Below are 18,527 nucleotides of genomic sequence, written 5' to 3' on the forward strand. Positions count from 1 at the left end.
TGTGGAGTTTGCACGTTCTCCCTGTGACTGCATGGGCTTCCTCCGCATGCTCTGGTTTCTTCCCACATCCCACACGTGTTTGTTCGTTAATTGGCCCTCTGTAAATTGTCTTAGTGTGCAGGGAGTGAATGGACAAAGTGGGACAACATAGAACTAGTGGGAACGAGCGGTCGGCCTGCATTTGGTGGGCTGAAGGGCCTGTTTCCATGCTGTGTCTCTAGACTAAACTACCTGTCTGAGCCCTGGATGAGCTTACCCCCACTGCCACACATCAGGAGCCGGCCCAGTGGCCTAACGCCCATTTGTTTTAGCACCATGTATTGTCCCAGAGGTTGCATATTAATCAACACCAACAGATCAATGCTACTCACCCAGTTAAAGGTCGGTTCTTCTTAATCTCAAAGAACTGTGTCCCAGTGTGATTGTACCTGGATTGCACAGTTAAGCAAAGTAATGTGACATGGCCGAGCCATAATGGTGTGGGGCGAGAGCGCTGTGGACAAGAGAGTGATCAGCCATGATCGCATTGAATGGCGGTGCTGGCTCGATGGGCTGAATGGCCTACTCCTGCGTCTATTGTCTATTGTCTATAGTACTGGCGTATAACTGACCCGTCAACGTTGGGAAACACCACGTGCTGGACTTAATGATCCGTGTCGCGGGTACAGGATGGAACGAGACACAGGGACTCGGGGAGAAGTGTGAAACCTGCCCCCTCCTGGCCCAAACCCAGGAGGCACGGTGGCGCAGCGGTAGAGTTGCTGCCTTACAGCGAATGCAGCGCCAGAAACCCGGGTTCCATCCCCACTACGAGTGCTGTCTGTACGGAGTTTGTACGTTCTCCCCGTGACCTGCATGGGTTTTCTCTGAAATCTTCGGTTTCCTCCCACACTCCAAAGATGTACAGGTATGTAGGGTAGTTGGCCTGGTAAATGTTCAAAAAAATAGTCCCTGGTGGGTATAGGGTAGTGCTAATGTGTGGGGATCGTTGGTCGGAGCGGACCTGGTGGGCCGAAAGGGCCTGTTTCCGCGCTGTATCTCTAAACTAAACTAAACCCACATTGATGGCAAGGCACTGGATCAACCTCTCTCCATGTGGGACATTGGGTCGCATGCATGAGTTGGGCTGGATCGCCAGTTTGTGTGCTGCTGGACTCTTGGTAATGCTGGACAGAAGCCTGGTCATATTTCACCGCTGAGTAATTGGGAGCAGAGCAGAGGAGACAAAGGCCATAATTTCCCGTCCGTCTGACTGTTGGTTTAACCAGACTCTTCCAGTCACTGGCAATCAGAGGAAACTTCAATAATAAGTCAAGGGCCCGCTAACCTCCAGCTTCGTAACAATATCTGAACAGAATATCGATTATACCAACACACTCACTCAGTGCTCATGCATTTTGCCAAGTACTAAATAAAGCAGCTTCCTTATAAACCAAGCCAAATAACACAATCGCCCAGTTGACGACATTAATGGCGACCGTTAACATTTTGTTTGCTTTTTTGGTTAATAGGAAAGTCAACAGAACATCATTGTACGTGGCTGGAGCTATTAAACAGGGAGGCCATGCTTGCTATAGAGGCATTGATGAGATTACATCCGGAGCACTGAACGCACCATTAGTCTCATTAATAAAGAAAGGAAATTTATGTGCTGGAAGCAAATCACTGAAGTTTATTGGGAGTAGAAAGGGTGAATGCATGGAGTCTTTACCAGGAGAGGGGAATCAAAAGCCAGAGGACATAAGATTAAGGCAAGAGGGGAAAGATTTAATAGGAAAATTGAGGGGTAACTTTTTCACAGAGGGGAGTGGGTATATGAAACGAGCTGCCCAAGGAGGTAGTGGAGGCAGGTACTATAACATTTAGAAGACATTTGGACTGTGCGGGAGTAACTCAGGATCGATGACCTTTTGGTTCGGGACCCTTCTTCAGACTGGAGAGAAAGCTGGAAATGAAGTGGAGGTGTGACAAAACCAAGTGAGTGATAGGTGGAGACAGGCACAGAAAGCTGGAGTAAGTCAGTGAATCAGACAGCATAGAAACATAGAAAATAGGTGCAGGAGGAGGCCATTTGGCCCTTCGAGCCAGCACCACCATTCATTGTGATCATGGCTGATCATCCACAATCAGCAATCCGTGCCTGTCTTCTCCCCATATCCTTTGATTCCACTAGCCCCTAGAGCTCTATCTAACTCTCTCTTAAATTCATCCAGTGAATTGGCCCCCACTGCCTTCTGTGGCAGAGAATTCCACAAATTCACAACTCTTTCAACTCTAACAAACATTCTGGCAGGCAGGTTTGCTAGTGTGACACCTGTGGCTTTAAACTAAGTAGTGGGGGGGAGGGGTTAACAAATTGTGAATATGAAGATGAGGTAAAAGGGAATACAGGAGATATTGCAAAAGACTCTCGGAAGAATGGGAACATAAGTTCTAGAGCGGAAAAGAAATTAAGGGCAGGGCCAATTGTGAACGATGTGAGAGGGGAGGTAAATACAGAAGTTAAAGTGTTGTACTTAAATGCGCGTAGTATAAAAAATAAAGTGGATGAGCTTGAGGCTCAGTTAGTCATGGGCAAGTATGATGTTGTAGGGATCACTGAGACATGGCTACAAGAGGACCAGGGCTGGGAACTGAATATTCAGGGGTACACAACGTATAGAAAAGACAGACAGGTGGGCAGAGGGGGTGGGGTTGCTCTGATGGTAAGGAATGATATTCATTCCCTTGCAAGGGGTGACATAGAATCAGGAGATGTTGAATCAGTATGGATAGAAATGAGAAATTGTAAGGGTAAAAAGACCCTAATGGGAGTTATCTATAGGCCCCCAAACAGTAGCCTCGACATAGGGTGCAAGTTGAATCAGGAGATAAAATTGGCGTGTCAAAAATGTAATGCTACGGTGGTTATGGGAGATTTTAACATGCAGGTAGACTGGGAAAATCAGGTTGGAAATGGACCCCAGGAAAGAGAGTTTGTAGAGTGCCTTCGAGATGGATTCTTAGAACAGCTTGTACTGGAGCCTACCAGGGAGAAAGCAATTCTGGATTTAGTGTTGTGTAATGATCCTGATCTGATAAGGGGACTAGAGGTAAAAGAGCCATTAGGAGGCAGTGATCACAACATGATAAGTTTTACTCTGCAAATGGAAAGGCAGAAGGGAAAATCGGAAGTGTCGGTATTACAGTATAGCAAAGGGGATTACAGAGGCATGAGGCGGGAGCTGGCCAAAATTGATTGGAAGGAGGCCCTAGCAGGGAAGACGGTAGAACAGCAATGGCAGGTATTCCTGGGAATAATGCAGAGGTTGCAGGATCAATTTATTCCAAAGAGGTGGAAAGACTCTAAGGGGAGTAAGAGACACCTGTGGCTGACAAGGGAAGTCAGGGACAGCATAAAAATTAAGGAGAGGAAGTATAACATAGCAAAGAAGAGTGGGAAGACAGAGGATTGGGACTCTTTTAAAGAGCAACAAAAGTTAACTAAAAAGGCAATACGAGGAGAAAAGATGAGGTACGAGGGTAAACTAGCCAATAATATAAAGGAGGATAGCAAAAGTTTTTTTAGGTACGTGAAGAGGAAAAAAATAGTCAAGGCAAATGTGGGTCCCTTGAAGACAGAAGCAGGGGAATTTATTATGGGGAACAAAGAAATGGCAGACGAGTTAAACCGTTACTTTGGATCTGTCTTCACTGAGGAAGATACACACAATCTCCCAAATGTTCTAGGGGCTGGAGAACCTAGGGTGATGGAGGAACTGAAGGAAATCCACATTAGGCAGGAAATGGTTTTGGGTAGACTGATGGGACTGAAGGCTGATAAATCCCCAGGGCCTGATGGTCTGCATCCCAGAGTACTTAAGGAGGTGGCTCTAGAAATAGTGGAAGCATTGGAGATCATTTTTCAATGTTCTATAGATTCAGGATCAGTTCCTGTGGATTGGAGAATAGCAAATGTTATCCCACTTTTTAAGAAAGGAGGGAGAGAGAAAACGGGTAATTATAGACCAGTTAGTCTGACATCAGTGGTGGGGAAAATGCTGGAGTCAATTATAAAAGACGAAATTGCTGAGCATTTGGATAGCAGTAACGGGATCGTTCCGAGTCAGCATGGATTTACGAAGGGGAAATCATGCTTGACAAATCTACTGGAATTTTTTGAGGATGTAACTAGGAAAATTGACAAGGGAGAGTCAGTGGATGTGGTGTACCTCGACTTTCAGAAAGCCTTCGACAAGGTCCCACATAGGAGATTAGTGGGCAAAATTAGGGCACATGGTATTGGGGGTAGGGTACTGACATGGATAGAAAATTGGTTAACAGACAGAAAGCAAAGAGTGGGGATAAATGGGTCCCTTTCGGAATGGCAGGCAGTGACCAGTGGGGTACCGCAAGGTTCGGTGCTAGGACCCCAGCTATTTACGATATACATTAATGACTTAGACGAAGGGATTAAAAGTACCATTAGCAAATTTGCAGATGATACTAAGTTGGGGGGTAGTGTGAATTGTGAGGAAGATGCAATAAGGCTGCAGGGTGACGTGGACAGGTTGTGTGAGTGGGCGGATACATGGCAGATGCAGTTTAATGTAGATAAGTGTGAGGTTATTCACTTTGGAAGTAAGAATAGAAAGGCAGATTATTATCTGAATGGTGTCAAGTTAGGAGGAGGGGGAGTTCAACGAGATCTGGGTGTCCTAGTGCATCAGTCAATGAAAGGAAGCATGCAGGTTTAGCAGGCAGTGAAGAAAGCCAATGGAATGTTGGCCTTCGTAACAAGAGGAGTTGAGTATAGGAGCAAAGAGGTCCTTCTACAGTTGTACCGGGCCCTGGTGAGACCGCACCTGGAGTACTGTGTGCAGTTTTGGTCTCCAAATTTGAGGAAGGATATTCTTGCTATGGAGGGCGTGCAGCGTAGGTTCACTAGATTAATTCCCGGAATGGCGGGACTGTCGTATGTTGAAAGGCTGGAGCGATTGGGCTTGTATACACTGGAATTTAGAAGGATGAGGGGGGATCTTATTGAAACATATAAGATAATTAGGGGATTGGACACATTAGAGGCAGATAACATGTTCCCAATGTTGGGGGAGTCCAGAACAAGGGGCCACAGTTTGAGAATAAGGGGTAGGCCATTTAGAACGGAGATGAGGAAGAACTTTTTCAGTCAGAGGGTGGTGAAGGTGTGGAATTCTCTGCCTCAGAAGGCAGTGGAGGCCAGTTCGTTGGATGCTTTCAAGAGAGAGCTGGATAGAGCTCTTAAGGATAGCGGAGTGAGGGGGTATGGGGAGAAGGCAGGAACGGGGTACTGATTGATAGTGATCAGCCATGATCGCATTGAATGGCGGTGCTGGCTCGAAGGGCTGAATGGCCTACTCCTGCACCTATTGTCTATTGTCTATTGTCTTTGGGTGAAAAAGTTACTTCTCACCTCAGTTTTAAATGGCTTCCCCTTTTTTCTAAGACTGTGGCCCCTGGTTCTGGATTCCCCCTATATATTTAGGAGGAGTCCAGAATACCATGTAGAAGACATTTGGACTGTGCGGGAGTAACTTAGGATCGGTGACCTTTTGGTTCGGGACCCTTCTTCAGACTGGAGGAGAAAGCTGGAAATGAAGTGGAGGTGTGACAAAACCAAGTGAGTGATAGGTGGAGACAGGCACAGAAAGCTGGAGTAAGTCAGTGAATCAGACAGCATCTCTGGAGAAAAGGAACAGGTGACATTTCGGGTTGAAACCCTTTTTCAGATACAGGTGAGGGAGATTTGATTGTGGATGGGTGAAAAGGAAACACGAGGGTGACAAAAAGATCATAAGACCATAACATATCAGAGCAGAATTAGGCCATTCAGTCCATCGAGTCTACTCCACCATTCGACCATGGCTGATCTATCTTTCCCTCAACCCCATTCTCCTGCCTTCTCCCTGTAACCTTTAACAACTACTAATCACGAATTTATCAATCTGCGTTTTAAAAATACCTATTGACTTGGCCTCCACCGCCATCTGTGGCAATGAATTCAACAGATTGACCACCCTCTGGCTAAAGAGATTCCACTGCTTCTCCAGACTAAAGGAACATCCCTTTATCCTGAGTCCTAGACTCTCCCACTAGTGGAAACATCTAGTGGAAACCCTTCCGTTTGTCCAGAGGACTAAAGAAGACAAAAGGGTGTTGATAAGGAGAGAGGTTTGAAAGAGCAATGAAATGTAAAGCCAAAGAGCTATGTATGGATGGAAGTGGACAGGATGAGAGAAGCGGCTGGGATAGTGGGAGAAAGGGGATTTGAGGGGAGAGAGAGAGAGAGAAAGAGAAAGCGGTGGATTGGAGGATTCAATGGTCTGCGTGACTCAGCAGAGACCTGCGACAGGTTGGGATTTGGACCTCTCAGGTTTCTGTTGAAAGGTTATCGATCTGAAACATAATTCTCTGCTTCTCTCTGAGTGCTCCCAGAGCTCTCTGCTCCTGTGGTTGCTCTGGGCTCTTGCTCTCCCCGTCACTGACAGAGCTGGCTGTGGAGGTCAGATCACCAAAGGATACTGCAACTCCCTGGTGTATCTCTGAATGGCTTCCAGTCGGTCAGGGACAAGCGTGGACAGCTGAAATGTAGGCACACATGGCGTTGGAATCTGAAAAGAGCAAACACGCAGAATTAACTTCATCTGTACATCAACATCCAAGGCCTCTGTCGCAAGGAGATGGATGAGCTGGCAGGTTCATGAAGGCAAGAACAAAGCATTAGCAGCACACAGCTCCTTGGAGATGCCAATGTAGGGAATGTATCGCGCACTGGAGAAGCAGGTTTGTGACGCCCTGCTGCCAACACAACTCATCCCCACACAACAGCCACACTGTTTCCTTCCTACGTGGTAAAACTAGGAAGCCATTGTTCCTTTACACACATGGAGCATGGAATAGTACGGCAACACACAAATGCTGGCAGAGACGCTGCCTCACAGCGCCACAGACCCTGATGGTAGATGCATCTGACTTCCTGGCTCTGTGCTCAATGCCCGACCAATGAAGGCAAGCCTACCATGTGCCTTCTTTACCACCCGATCTAGTAACATTGCCAATTTCAGAGACCCCAAAACTCTCTACATCATTGCTGTAAAGAATTTAGCTATTAACTGTATTCTTTCCCCTTATATATTTATACTCCCAAAGTACAATACCTCACACTTGCCTAGAAACAAGGAACTGCAGATGCTAGTTTGCAAAAAAGAGACACCAAGTGCTGGAACATCTCAACAGATTAGGTTTCTGTGAATTGAGCCCAGTGTGTTGGGAGTGGATGTGCAAGTGGGATAACATAGAACTAATGAACGGGTGATTGATGGTCTCAGTGGGCCGAATAGCCTGTTTCCATGCTATATTTATAACCTGCAGAGGGAATGGCAGGCGATGTCTTGGGTCGAACCATTCCTCAAATTGATTGTAGAGGAGGAGAGAGGGGTGGAAAAGGTCTGGGGGGGGGGGTTGGAAGAACAATCCCGGCCAGTGACAGGTGGATTGATGGACTGATGGGTGGAGCATATACAAAGGAGACTAAAGTGTTGGTCTGTACCAAGTCTGTGCCCGGATAAACCTCCCTCAGGAGAGGGTGGGAAATTGAAAACCAGCCCATTTAAAAAGGAGGCTTTTCTTCCCATTTTCCTGAAGACTGCCAAGGCATAGACTTCATTACATCAAGGTTAGTAATAAGCAAACAACCAGATTGCAACCTGCAGCTGAAGTCCCTGGTGTTTGTAGAGGTGAACGGTAGGATTGTGCTGCTGCTATTGGACGGTGATAAACACAAGCTTACCCTGCTGTTAACACACTCTGAATACCAGCACCAGTTTGAGATCAGCGAGGGTGATGAGCACGTATACGTGTCGATCTAGAGTGGCCCATCTTCCTTCATGCACCCACGTCTCTTACAGTCATCCTTCATAACAGCTTGTCCACCCCACAGCCTGTTCCACACAAGTTTTAGGTAGACAAAAAATGCTGGAGTAACTCAGCGGGACAGGCAGCATCACTGGAGAGAAGGAATGGGTGATGTTTCGGGTCGAGACCCTTCTTCAGACTGATGTCAGGGGAGGGGGCGGGACAGAGATAGGATGTAGTCGAAGACAGGAAGACTAGTGGGAGAACTGGGAATGGGATGGGGAAAATAGAGGGGCAGAGGAACCATCTGAAATTAGAGAAGTCAATGTTCATACCACTGGGGTGTAAGCTGCCCGAGCTAAATAGGAGGCGTTGTTCCTCCAATTTGCGCTGGGCCTCACTCTGATAACGGAGGAGGCCCAGGATAGAAAGGTCAGATGGGAATGGCAGGGGGAGTTGAAGTGCGGAGCAACTGGGAAATCAGGTTGGTTAAGGTGGACTGAGTGGAGGTGTTCAGCGAAATGATCGCCGAGCCTGCGCTTGGTCTCGCCGATGTAGAGAAGTTTTCCTCCACACAAGTTTTAGTTTAGTTTATCGAGGGACAGTGAAAAGCTTTTTGTTGTGAGCTACCCAAAGCCCATTCCGTCTCTCCAGAGATGCTGCCTGCCCCGCTGAGTTACTCCAGTCAACCAGCGGAAAGACATTATGTAAATACAATCGAGACGTCCACAGTGTACGGATAAAGGGAATAATAGGAAATAGTGACCATGCTTTATGCAATTGTCCAACAATCTGCTCCATACTTCAGGATTTTCTGGTTAGGATATCTCTACTTAACCCTGCATCGGGGGGGCTTGCTGAGATCCCCCCCCCCCCCCCCCCCCCCCCCCCCAAATGAGGAAGGCCCGCTGCCGGCTACGGGTGTCAAGATCGCCCATCAGCGGAAGGTTAGAGGCCCCAGACCGCTGGAGGACAAAGGAGGGAGAGATTGAACTTTTTTTCGCCTTCCATCACAGTGAGGAATGTGGTGGATGTTCATGTTAAAATGTATTTTGTGTGTACTGTTGCTTTTTATTGTTATGACTGTACGGCAAATGAAATTCCTCATATGTTACAAAACATACTTGGCTCATAAAGTATGATTGTGATCAAGCAATTCAACATAATAAAAAAGGTCAAGGGATTTGGGGTAGTGCAGGAAAATTAAGTCCTAGTCATGGAGTTATGCTGCATAGTAATCACCAGATCCTCATCTGTACTAAATGGCTCGATGGTAATCGTGTATAGTCTTTCTGCTGACTGGATAGCACGCAGCATAAGCTTGTCACTGGTCCACGTGACAATAAACTAAACTGTAACTATAAACCCAAGTGTGCACCAGGCTCAGGAACATCCACCCTGTTCTCTGCATCTGGAGAGGACTGGGTGACGTATCGGGTCAACACCCTTCTTCAGACTAGCTAGGGAAGAGGGAATCGAGAAACAAGAGATATAGACGATGATGTAGAGAAATAAAGAACAATGAAAGGAAGATATGTTAAAAAGTAACAATGATAAAAGAAACAGGCCATTGTTAGCTGTTTGTTGGGTGAAAACGAGAAGCTGGTGCGACTTGGGTGGGGGAGGGAGGAGAGAGAGAGAGAGAGAGAGAGAGAGAGAGAGAGGGGGGGAGCGAGAGAGAGAGAGAGAGAGAGAGAGAGAGAGAGAGGGAGAGGGGGAGAGAGGGGGAGAGAGGGGGAGAGAGGGGGAGAGAGGGGGAGAGAGGGGGGAGAGGGGGGAGAGAGGGGGAGAGAGGGGGAGAGAGGGGGAGAGAGGGGGAGAGAGGGGGAGAGAGGGGAGAGAGGGGGAGAGAGGGGGAGAGAGGGGGAGAGAGGGGGAGAGAGGGGGAGAGAGGGGGAGAGAGGGGGAGAGAGGGGGAGAGAGGGGGAGAGAGGGGGAGAGAGGGGGAGAGAGGGGGAGAGAGGGGGAGAGAGGGGGGAGAGAGGGGGAGAGAGGGGGAGAGAGGGGGAGAGAGGGGGAGAGAGGGGGAGAGAGGGGGAGAGAGGGGGAGAGAGGGGGAGAGAGGGGGAGAGGGGAGAGAGGGGAGAGAGGGGGAGAGAGGGGGAGAGAGGGGGAGAGAGGGGAGAGAGGGGGGGGAATGTCGGGGTTACTTGAAGTTAAGGAAATCAATATCATACCACTAGGCTGCTCCTCCAAATTGCGTTTTAGCCTCACTCTGACTTTCTGTCCTAGGTCTCCTCCATTGTCAGTGTAGGAATGGGAAGGAGAATTAAGGTGTTTGGCAACCGGGTGATCAGGAAGGTTCAGGCGGACTGAACGGAGGAGTTCAGCAAAACGATCGCCCAGTCTGCATTTGGTCTCGCCGATGTGTAAGAGTCCACATCTTGAACAACGGATACTGTAGATGAGGTTGGAGGAGGTGCAAGTGAACCTCTGCCTCACCTGAAAGCACTGTCGGGGTCCCCTCCTCTATCCAGGCTGCAAAACAACAGGGTGAAGTATTCATTCCAACAATTAATATTTCCCCCCAAAATCTCCAGGCCCACTGCCCTGTTATCCAGCTAGTCTCATGTTATTTGGTCTCACAAGCTGTGGAATACATTACCCAGGGCTATGAGAGACTCTGACTCAGTTGAGATTTTTAAACGGCAGTTAAAAACATATCTTTTTACTCAAGCTTTTAACTGATTTTACTTCCTTTGTTCTTTTACACTCCCAATTTTACATTTTTATATAAATCAGTGCTTTGTATGCCTATGTCCTTACTGTTTTAAATTGTATCTTTGTTTAGACATGCATTTGTTTTTTGGGAAAGCACTTTGGGCTGCATTAATTTGCATGTAAAGTGCAATATAAAAGTTATTATTATTATTATACAAGGAGAGAAATTTGATTAAAATATTATTTCACATTCCAACACAGGTAACTCTAAAAATGTTAAGTGAACAATTAGCAGATTGATTACAAATAGCTACATACCAAATACCTTCTTTAAAAAATAACACGGAATTGAATTGCAGAATGAAAGACACATTCCACCAGCTGCTTTGTTCAACTCCATTGATTCAACATTAGGCGCACAGTGGAATAAAACTAGCTGTCCTTTGTTAGACAGCTCGTGTGTTACACTGGCTGCTCTTATATTCATTCAGTCTTCATTGTAGGCACTGACTATGATTACAACATTTCATCTTTCTATTTTTTGCTAGAGAATTTGGGGAGAGATATATTTTGTTAGCATAAATCCCCGTCTCAATGCAGACAAAGGATCAGGCACTGATGTACGCTGCCGTTTCTATACACCGTTTGGCTCTGGTTGGAGGGAGAGGGGTGGGAAACTGTCGGAGATGTTTCACTTTGCAAAGTCAAGGAACAAAAACGCGAATGGAGCAAGGCTGATTGGGATTCTCCGACGAGAAGCCAGTTTCACATCAACGTCAAGTCAACTGGGACCAGTGTACAGCCCACCGTCCATTTACACAATGAAAATCCCACAAGAAAAACCATTTGGAGCAAAACAACCACATTCCAGATAATCATACGACACATGATGCTGCTTCTAGATAATCTTTCAGTGTTTTTAAGGCATGCAAAATTGAAACATTTTCAACAAACAAAGTAAAGCAACAGAACTGGAAATGTTTAAATAACAGCTAAAACTAAATAGTTTCACCCCCACATAGCAGAAATCTGGCAACGGGGAACACTGACATTCCCTGTTTGACATTCAAAACAGACATCTCACAAATTAATCTGCACTGCTTCACCGAGTATGCAAACTGTCCAACTGGCTAAGTGAGTCAAGAGTGAGTCTAAGTGTCAAGAGTGAGTCTAAGTGAGTCAAGAGTGAGTCTAAGTGAGTCAAGAGTGAGTCTAAGTGAGTCAAGAGTGAGTCTAAGTGTCAAGAGTGAGTCTAAGTGAGTCAAGAGTGAGTCTAAGTGAGTCAAGAGTGAGTCTAAGTGAGTCAAGAGTGAGTCTAAGTGAGTCAAGAGAGAGTCAAGAGTGAGTCTAAGTGAGTCAAGAGTGAGTCTAAGTGAGTCAAGAGTGTTTCATTGTCATATGTCCCAGATAGAACAATTACATTCTTACTTGAATTTACAAACTAAAGAAAAGACACAAAGTGCTGGAGTAATTCAGGCCAGGCAGCATCTCTGGAGAACATGACATTTTGGCTCAAAACCCTTCCTCTGAGAGTTGAGTTACTCTCGCACTTTGTGTCTTTCATTTGTAAACCGGCATCTGCAGTTTTTTTGTGATTAAGGATTTACAAGCCTACTGCAATACAAATGTCACTCTATCTCTGTACATGTGATGATAAAGAACCATTGGTGTAAGCCACCGAATGGTAGAGTACCAGCGCACAGTTGCAAAGATTCAATGAGTCTGAAGAAGGATCTCGACCCGAAACATCACCCATTCCTTCTCTCCAGAGATGCTTTCTGTTCCTCTAAGTTACTCCAGCATTTTGTGTCTATCTTCAACGGTTTCTTTATTATCACGTGTAGCAAGGTACAGTTAAAAAATAAGAAATTCTGAAGGGTCAAGCAAGACTCAAAATATCTCTCCAGAGTTCATCAGTGATGGAAACAGGATGAGGTCATTCAGCCCATCAAGTCTACTTCACCATTCAATCATGGCTGATCTATCTCTCATAACCCCATTCCCTGACTATCCCCATAACCCCTGACACCCAATGCTGCCTGACCCGTAGAGTTTGTATCTATGTGTAGGAAGGAACTGCAGATGCAAGTTTAAACCAAAGATTGAGACAGAAAGCTGGAGTAACTCAGCGGGACAGGCAATATATCTGGAGAGAAGAAGTGGGTCGAGACCGTTCTTCAGTTTGTCTATCTTTGGTGTAAACGTGTGAAATGGCGGGACTGACATATGATGAAAGAATGGGTCGAGTGGGCTTGGTATTCGCTGGAATTTAGAAGGATGAGAGGGGATCTTATAGAAACATACAAAATTCTTAAAGGATTGGACAGGCTAGATGCAGGAAAAATATCCCGATGTTGGGGGAGTCCAGAACCAGGGGTTACAGTTTAAGAATAAGCGGGAGGTCATTTAGGACTGAGATGAGAAAAAACCGTTCACCCAGAGAGTCGTGAATCTGTGGAATTCTCTGCCAGAGAAGGTAGTGGAGGCCAATTCACTGGATGTTTTCGAGAGAGAGTAGATTTAGCTCTTGGAGCTAAAGGAACCAAGCGATACAGGGGAAAAAGCAGGAACGGGGTACTGATTTTAGATGATCAGCCATGATCATATTGAATGGCAGCACTGGCTCAAAGGGCCGAATGGTGTAAACCAGCATCTGCAGATCCTCCCTACAGTGAAATACTTTTGTTTGCATACAGATCAACAAGACTGCCACCATGCATCAGCACAATAGAAACATAGACAATAGGTGCAGGAGGAGGCCATGTTCTTCACAGATGCTGCCTGGCCTGCTGAGTTACTCCAGCACTCTGTGAAACGTCATCTATCCGTGTTCTTCACAGATGCTGCCTGACCCGCTGAGTTACTGTAGCACTCTGTGAAACGTCGACCTATCCATGTTCTCAATGGACAAAAGACAATAAGTACAGGAGGAGGCCATTCGGCCCTTCGAGCCAGCACCACCATTCAATGTGATCATGGCTGATCATTCTCAATCAGTACCCTGTTCCTGCCTTTTCCCTGTACCCCCTCACTCCGCTATCCTTAAGAGCTCTATCTAACTCTCTCTTGAATGCATTCAGAGAATTGGCCTCCACTGCCTTCTGAGGCAGAGAGTTCCACAGATTTACAACTCTCTGACTGAAAAAGTTTTTCCTCATCTCCGTTCTAAATGGCCTACCTTTTATTCTTAAAACGTGGCACCTGGTTCTGGACTCCCCCAACATTGGGAACATGCTTCCTGCCTCTAACGTGTCCAACCCCTTAATAATTTTATGTTTCTCCACAGATGCTGCCTGACCCGCTGAGTTACTCCAGCACTCTGTGAAACGCCACCTATCCGTGTTCTCCACAGATGCTGCCTGACCCGCTGAGTTACTCCAGCACTCTGTGAAACGTCACCTATCCGTGTTCTCCACAGATGCTGCCTGACCCACTGAGTTATTCCAGCACTCTGTGAAACGTCACCTATCCATGTTCTCCACAGATGCTGCCTGACCCAGTGAGTTCATGCAGAATTTTGTGTCTATCTTCGATTTCAACCAGCATCTGCAGTTTTCTTTCCTACAAGCTCACCCAGTTTAGTACCTGAACTGATGTACAGCACTTTGGTCAACGTGGGTTGTTTTTAAATGTGCTCTACAAATAAAATTGACTTGACTTGATAACGGCCCACGGGGGGGGATGGAGTAAGTCACCTTGGGGAGGTAAGACATGCTTCGAATCCTTTGCACCATCTTCTCTCCTTCAGGGTGGATCTTGGCAACGTGCTTCCACATCCTGTCCCAGGTGGCCTCGTCCACTGGCAGCCCACCACGGTTGACATAGAAAGGCACCCCGTCCTGGAACTCCTCTTCACCGTCCTCGTCCTGCTCCACCTCCCTCAGGGGCGGATGCCGCTCCACGTTGACGGGACCCACGCTGGCCGACCTCCGCCTCATGAAGAAGGAGGCACCACCGTCTCCCCTGGCACTGCCGCCCGGCATCGCTGAGCTCTCTCTGCCCTCCTTCACTCACTCACTCACTCACTCACTCACTCACTCATCGGACAACAGCCTCGCAGAGCAGGCAGACGATCACCGCCATCGCATCGCGTCCCGGCTCACAATGAAGTAGTTATTAAAAAATTAAAAACATTGACTCCTCACAAAATAGTTTTTTTTAAAAGTCAGGTCAGGGTGATCAATTGTTTTATCAGTGGGCAGGGGTGTTGATGGGTGTGGGGAGCGGCGCGGCAGAGCTCCCGCCTCACGTCCATGCCGGCCGCTGCCAGCCTTCACTCTGCCGTCCGCTCGCCGGCGCGCCCCGCCCCGCCCCCATCGTTCACCAACGCATGCGCGCTGGCCGGGGGGCGGGCGGGGCGTGACGCTTTCGCGCGTTACGTCACCGCAGGCCTCACCCCGTCACGTGTCGTGAAGCGCCAAGACAGCTCGCGACTGGGCTGCAGACCCTCGTCGGTCCGGCTCCGGCGCACGCTGTGGCATCAAATGTACAATTGTTGCTTCAATCTCATCCATTCTCCTTTTGACCGAACGAGTTTGATAACTAAACATACAAACTTCACAAACCTACCCGTTCCCCACCCGCCCAGAGCCTCGAACTGCGCAGGCGTCAATGCACCTCCAATGCACCATGGGAAATGTAGTCTTCTACTGCAGTAGCTGGTTTTCCAAAAAAAAACTACTGGAACGCGCGCTTTGTATTTTGCAAATAAACACGTCTCGTTTCGTTTACAGTTTCCTCTGTCGAGTTTGTGACCAGAGCAACTTTTGACGGCCAGAGTAAGGATATTGAAGGCAGTTTAACTCATCTGGCGCTTTGCACCGTGTGGTGCGCAGGCGCGGATCCTGTGGCGCAGGCGCAGTGTGGCCCTGGAGGGGGGCGGGCTGACGGCGCAGGCGCGGTGGGGCGGCGGCGCAGGCGCAGTGCGGAGGGTTGCTCCAGTTACCACGGGCGACGGGCGAAGCGGTGGAGGGAACCGCGTCTGGCAATGGCGCCGCCACCGCAGGTAAGAGAGAGGGAGAGGGAGAGGGAGGGAAGGAGCAGCCGCGGCCCCTCATGCCCACCGAGTCGGGCAGCTGTTAGGAGGAGCTGTCCTGAGGAAGCAGCAGCGAGCGCCCCCGTCCTGCATGAACCCAGCCCTGGCGGCCCAGGGGACAGGGCCCGGGAGGGAGAGAGTGGGGGGGGGAGGGAGAGAGTGGGGGGGGAGGAAGGGAGAGAGTGGGGGGTGGGGGGGAGGGAAGGGAGTGGGGTGGGGGGGAGGGAAGGGAGAGAGTGGGGGGTGGAGGGAAGGGAGAGAGTGGGGGAGGGAAGGGAGTGGGGGGGGAGGGAAGGGAGTGGGGGGGGAGGGAAGGGAGAGAGTGGGGGGTGGAGGGAAGGGAGAGAGTGGGGGAGGGAAGGGAGTGGGGGGGGAGGGAAGGGAGTGGGGGGGGAGGGAAGGGAGAGAGGGGGGAGAGGGAAGGGAGAGAGGGGGAGAGGGAAGGGAGAGGGGAGGGAAGGGAGAGAGGGGGGAGAGGGGAGGGAAGGGAGAGAGGGGGAGAGGGGAGGGAAGGGGGAGAGGGGAGGGAAGGGAGAGAGGGGGAGAGGGGAGGGAAGGGAGAGAGGGGGGAGGGAAGGGAGAGAGTTGGGGGGAGGGAAGGGAGAGAGTTGGGGGGAGGGAAGGGAGAGAGTTGGGGGGAGGGAAGGGAGAGAGTTGGGGGGAGGGAAGGGAGAGAGTGGGGGAGGGAAGGGAGAGAGGGGGGAGGGAAGGGAGAGAGGGGGAGAGGGGAGGGAAGGGAGAGGGGAGGGAAGGGAGAGAGGGGGGGAGGAGAGTGGGGGAGGGAAGGGAGTGGGGGGGAAGGAAAGGGGAGGGAAGGGAGAGGGGGGAAGGGAGAGGGGGGGAGGGAAAGGAGGGAGGGGGGAGGGAAAGGAGAGAGTGGGGGGGAGGGAAAGGAGAGAGGGGAGGGGAGGGAAGGGAGAGAGTGGGGGGGAGGGGAGGGAAGGGAGAGAGTGGGGGGGAGGGGAGGGAAGGGAGAGAGTGGGGGGGAGGGCAGGGAGAGAGTGGGGGGGAGGGCAGGGAGAGAGTGGGGGGGAGGGAAGGGAGAGAGTGGGGGGGAGGGAAGGGAGAGTGGGGGGGAGGGAAGGGAGAGTGTGGGGGGGAGGGAAGGGAGAGAGTGGGGGGGTGGAGGGAAGGGAGAGAGTGGGGGGAGGGAAGGGAGGGGGGAGGGAATGGAGAGGGGGAGGGAAGGGAGAGGGGGGGGAGGGAAGGGAGAGGGGGAGGAGAGGGGGGGAAGGGAAGGGAGAGAGTGGGGGGGAGGGAAGGGAGATAGTGGGGGGGAGGGAAGGGAGAGAGTGGGGGGGAGGGAAGGGAGATAGTGGGGGGGAGGGAAGGGAGGGAGAGAGGGGGGAGGGAAGGGAGAGAGTGGGGGGGAGGGAAGGGAGGGAGAGAGTGGGGGGGAGGGAAGGGAGGGAGAGAGGGGGGAGGGAAGGGGGGGAGGGAAGGGAGTGGGGGGGAGGGAAGGGAGAGGGGGGGAGGAGGGGGAGGAGAGGGAGAGAGGGGGGGGGAAGGGAGAGAGGGGGGGAGGGAAGGGAGAGAGTGGGGGGGAAGGAAGGGAGAGTGGGGGGGAGGGAAGGGAGAGAGTGGGGGGGAGGGAAGGGAGAGAGTGGGGGGGGGTGGAGGGAAGGGAGGGGGGGAGGGAAGGGAGAGGGGGGGGGAAGGGAGGGAGGGGGGGAGGGAAGGGAGAGAGTGGGGGGAGGGAGTGGGGGGGGAGGGAGTGGGGGGGGAGGGAAGGGAGAGAGTGGGGGGAGGGAGCGAGGGAGAGTGGGGGGGGGAGGGGAGGGAGAGAGTGGGGGGGGGGGCTGCTGCTTTGTAGAACCTCCCTCCACAGCAGCTCTAGTGACAGCAGGTGGGTCACACTAGGCAAAGCCACGCTTTGGAGGCACAAGGTCAATACTGCAGTTGGTGGAATCCTACAGCCCCTTATTGAGTCCACTTGTCACTACCTTCACTCCGTCTGTAAATGAACCCCTTCTCACCTGGACCCACTGCTTGCAAGCTCTTGGCCAGCCCCACCCCGCCCTCCCCTCTTTACGTGGAGGAAGGAACTGCAGACGAACATCCTTCCCGACTCCACCAGATGTGCACCAACCTTGTCACTTTTCAAGTCACAGCTCGACAACTTGGACATGGATCATCTCACCAAACTTACCCACATAAAAAAACAGTACCCACGCAAGCGAAACCTGCACGAGATGCGGCAGACACAGAATATGAATGTGGAACATCTGTACAATCCATGCCACACCTACTAAGATGCCCACTTCTTGGTGAACAATGCTGCCTGGAAGATCTAGCAGTGGCAAACGAGAAGGCTGTCCACTGTGCAAGAGCCTGGCCCAACATTTGAAACATAGATGATGGACACGAAAAAAGAAGGAACTTCAGATGCTGGTTTAAACTGAAGATAGACACGAAAAGCTGGAGTAATGACGTGAATGACGTTTCGGGTCGAGAGCCTTCTTCTCTCCTCTTTATACTGGCTCCTTCCTCTCTGCTCATTTAATCCAAATGGTCTTGACCCAAAACATTGGATGTCAAATCCCCCCACACATGCTGCCAGATCAGCTTAAGTTCCTCCAGCACGCCTCAGTACTCTCTTCCTCAACATTTCATTCTGTTCTTTTGCCACTTGCCCAGGCTCTTGCAACTTATATCCATTTCAGTTCTGCCCCCCTCCACCTTTGCCACTTTATTAACTTCTCGTTTCTTGGTCCCAATTAGCTAATTTTCCAATCCCTTTGCACCTCCATCTGACACTGGGGACTTTTGATTCTGCCTTTAACAGAGACCCAACTAGTTCCTCCCTGCTACCACCATCTTTAATCTGACTGAATTTATTCTTGCATCTCTTCCCTGGCTGTGGAGGCCAAGTCAGTGGATATTTTTAAGGCAGAGATAGGTAGATTCCTGATTAGTGCGGGTGTCAGGGGTTATGGGGAGAAGGCAGGAGAATGGGGTT

At 49.9% G+C, this 18,527-nt stretch overlaps 2 protein-coding genes across 5 annotated transcripts in view; one reads left to right on the forward strand and one right to left on the reverse strand.

Annotated features, from left to right (window-relative positions):
* Positions 1 to 14,799, reverse strand: part of LOC144597513 (tubulinyl-Tyr carboxypeptidase 1-like) — a 43,302-nt gene extending 28,503 nt beyond the window's left edge. For all 4 annotated transcript variants that reach the window (XR_013547755.1, XM_078406995.1, XM_078406993.1 and 1 more), the window contains exons 1-3: positions 14,229 to 14,799; positions 6,541 to 6,629; positions 372 to 428 (exon numbers count right to left, since the gene is read on the reverse strand). Coding sequence is in view for 3 of the 4 variants with exons in the window: in XM_078406995.1 (XP_078263121.1) it covers positions 372 to 428; positions 6,541 to 6,629; positions 14,229 to 14,516 (434 nt within the window). In the remaining variant the exon portion in view is untranslated. The remainder of the gene's footprint in view (positions 1 to 371; positions 429 to 6,540; positions 6,630 to 14,228) is intronic.
* A 650-nt stretch (positions 14,800 to 15,449) lies between these two features.
* The window catches only part of ttll5 (tubulin tyrosine ligase-like family, member 5), a 102,594-nt gene continuing 99,516 nt past the window's right edge, over positions 15,450 to 18,527 (forward strand). Inside the window, exon 1 of the mRNA XM_078407024.1 lies at positions 15,450 to 15,538. The gene's annotated coding sequence lies outside the window, so the exon portion shown is untranslated. The remainder of the gene's footprint in view (positions 15,539 to 18,527) is intronic.

Source organism: Rhinoraja longicauda, chromosome 10 (genome assembly GCF_053455715.1).
Source record: "Rhinoraja longicauda isolate Sanriku21f chromosome 10, sRhiLon1.1, whole genome shotgun sequence".
In the NCBI taxonomy this organism is placed as follows: Eukaryota; Metazoa; Chordata; class Chondrichthyes; order Rajiformes; family Arhynchobatidae; genus Rhinoraja; species Rhinoraja longicauda.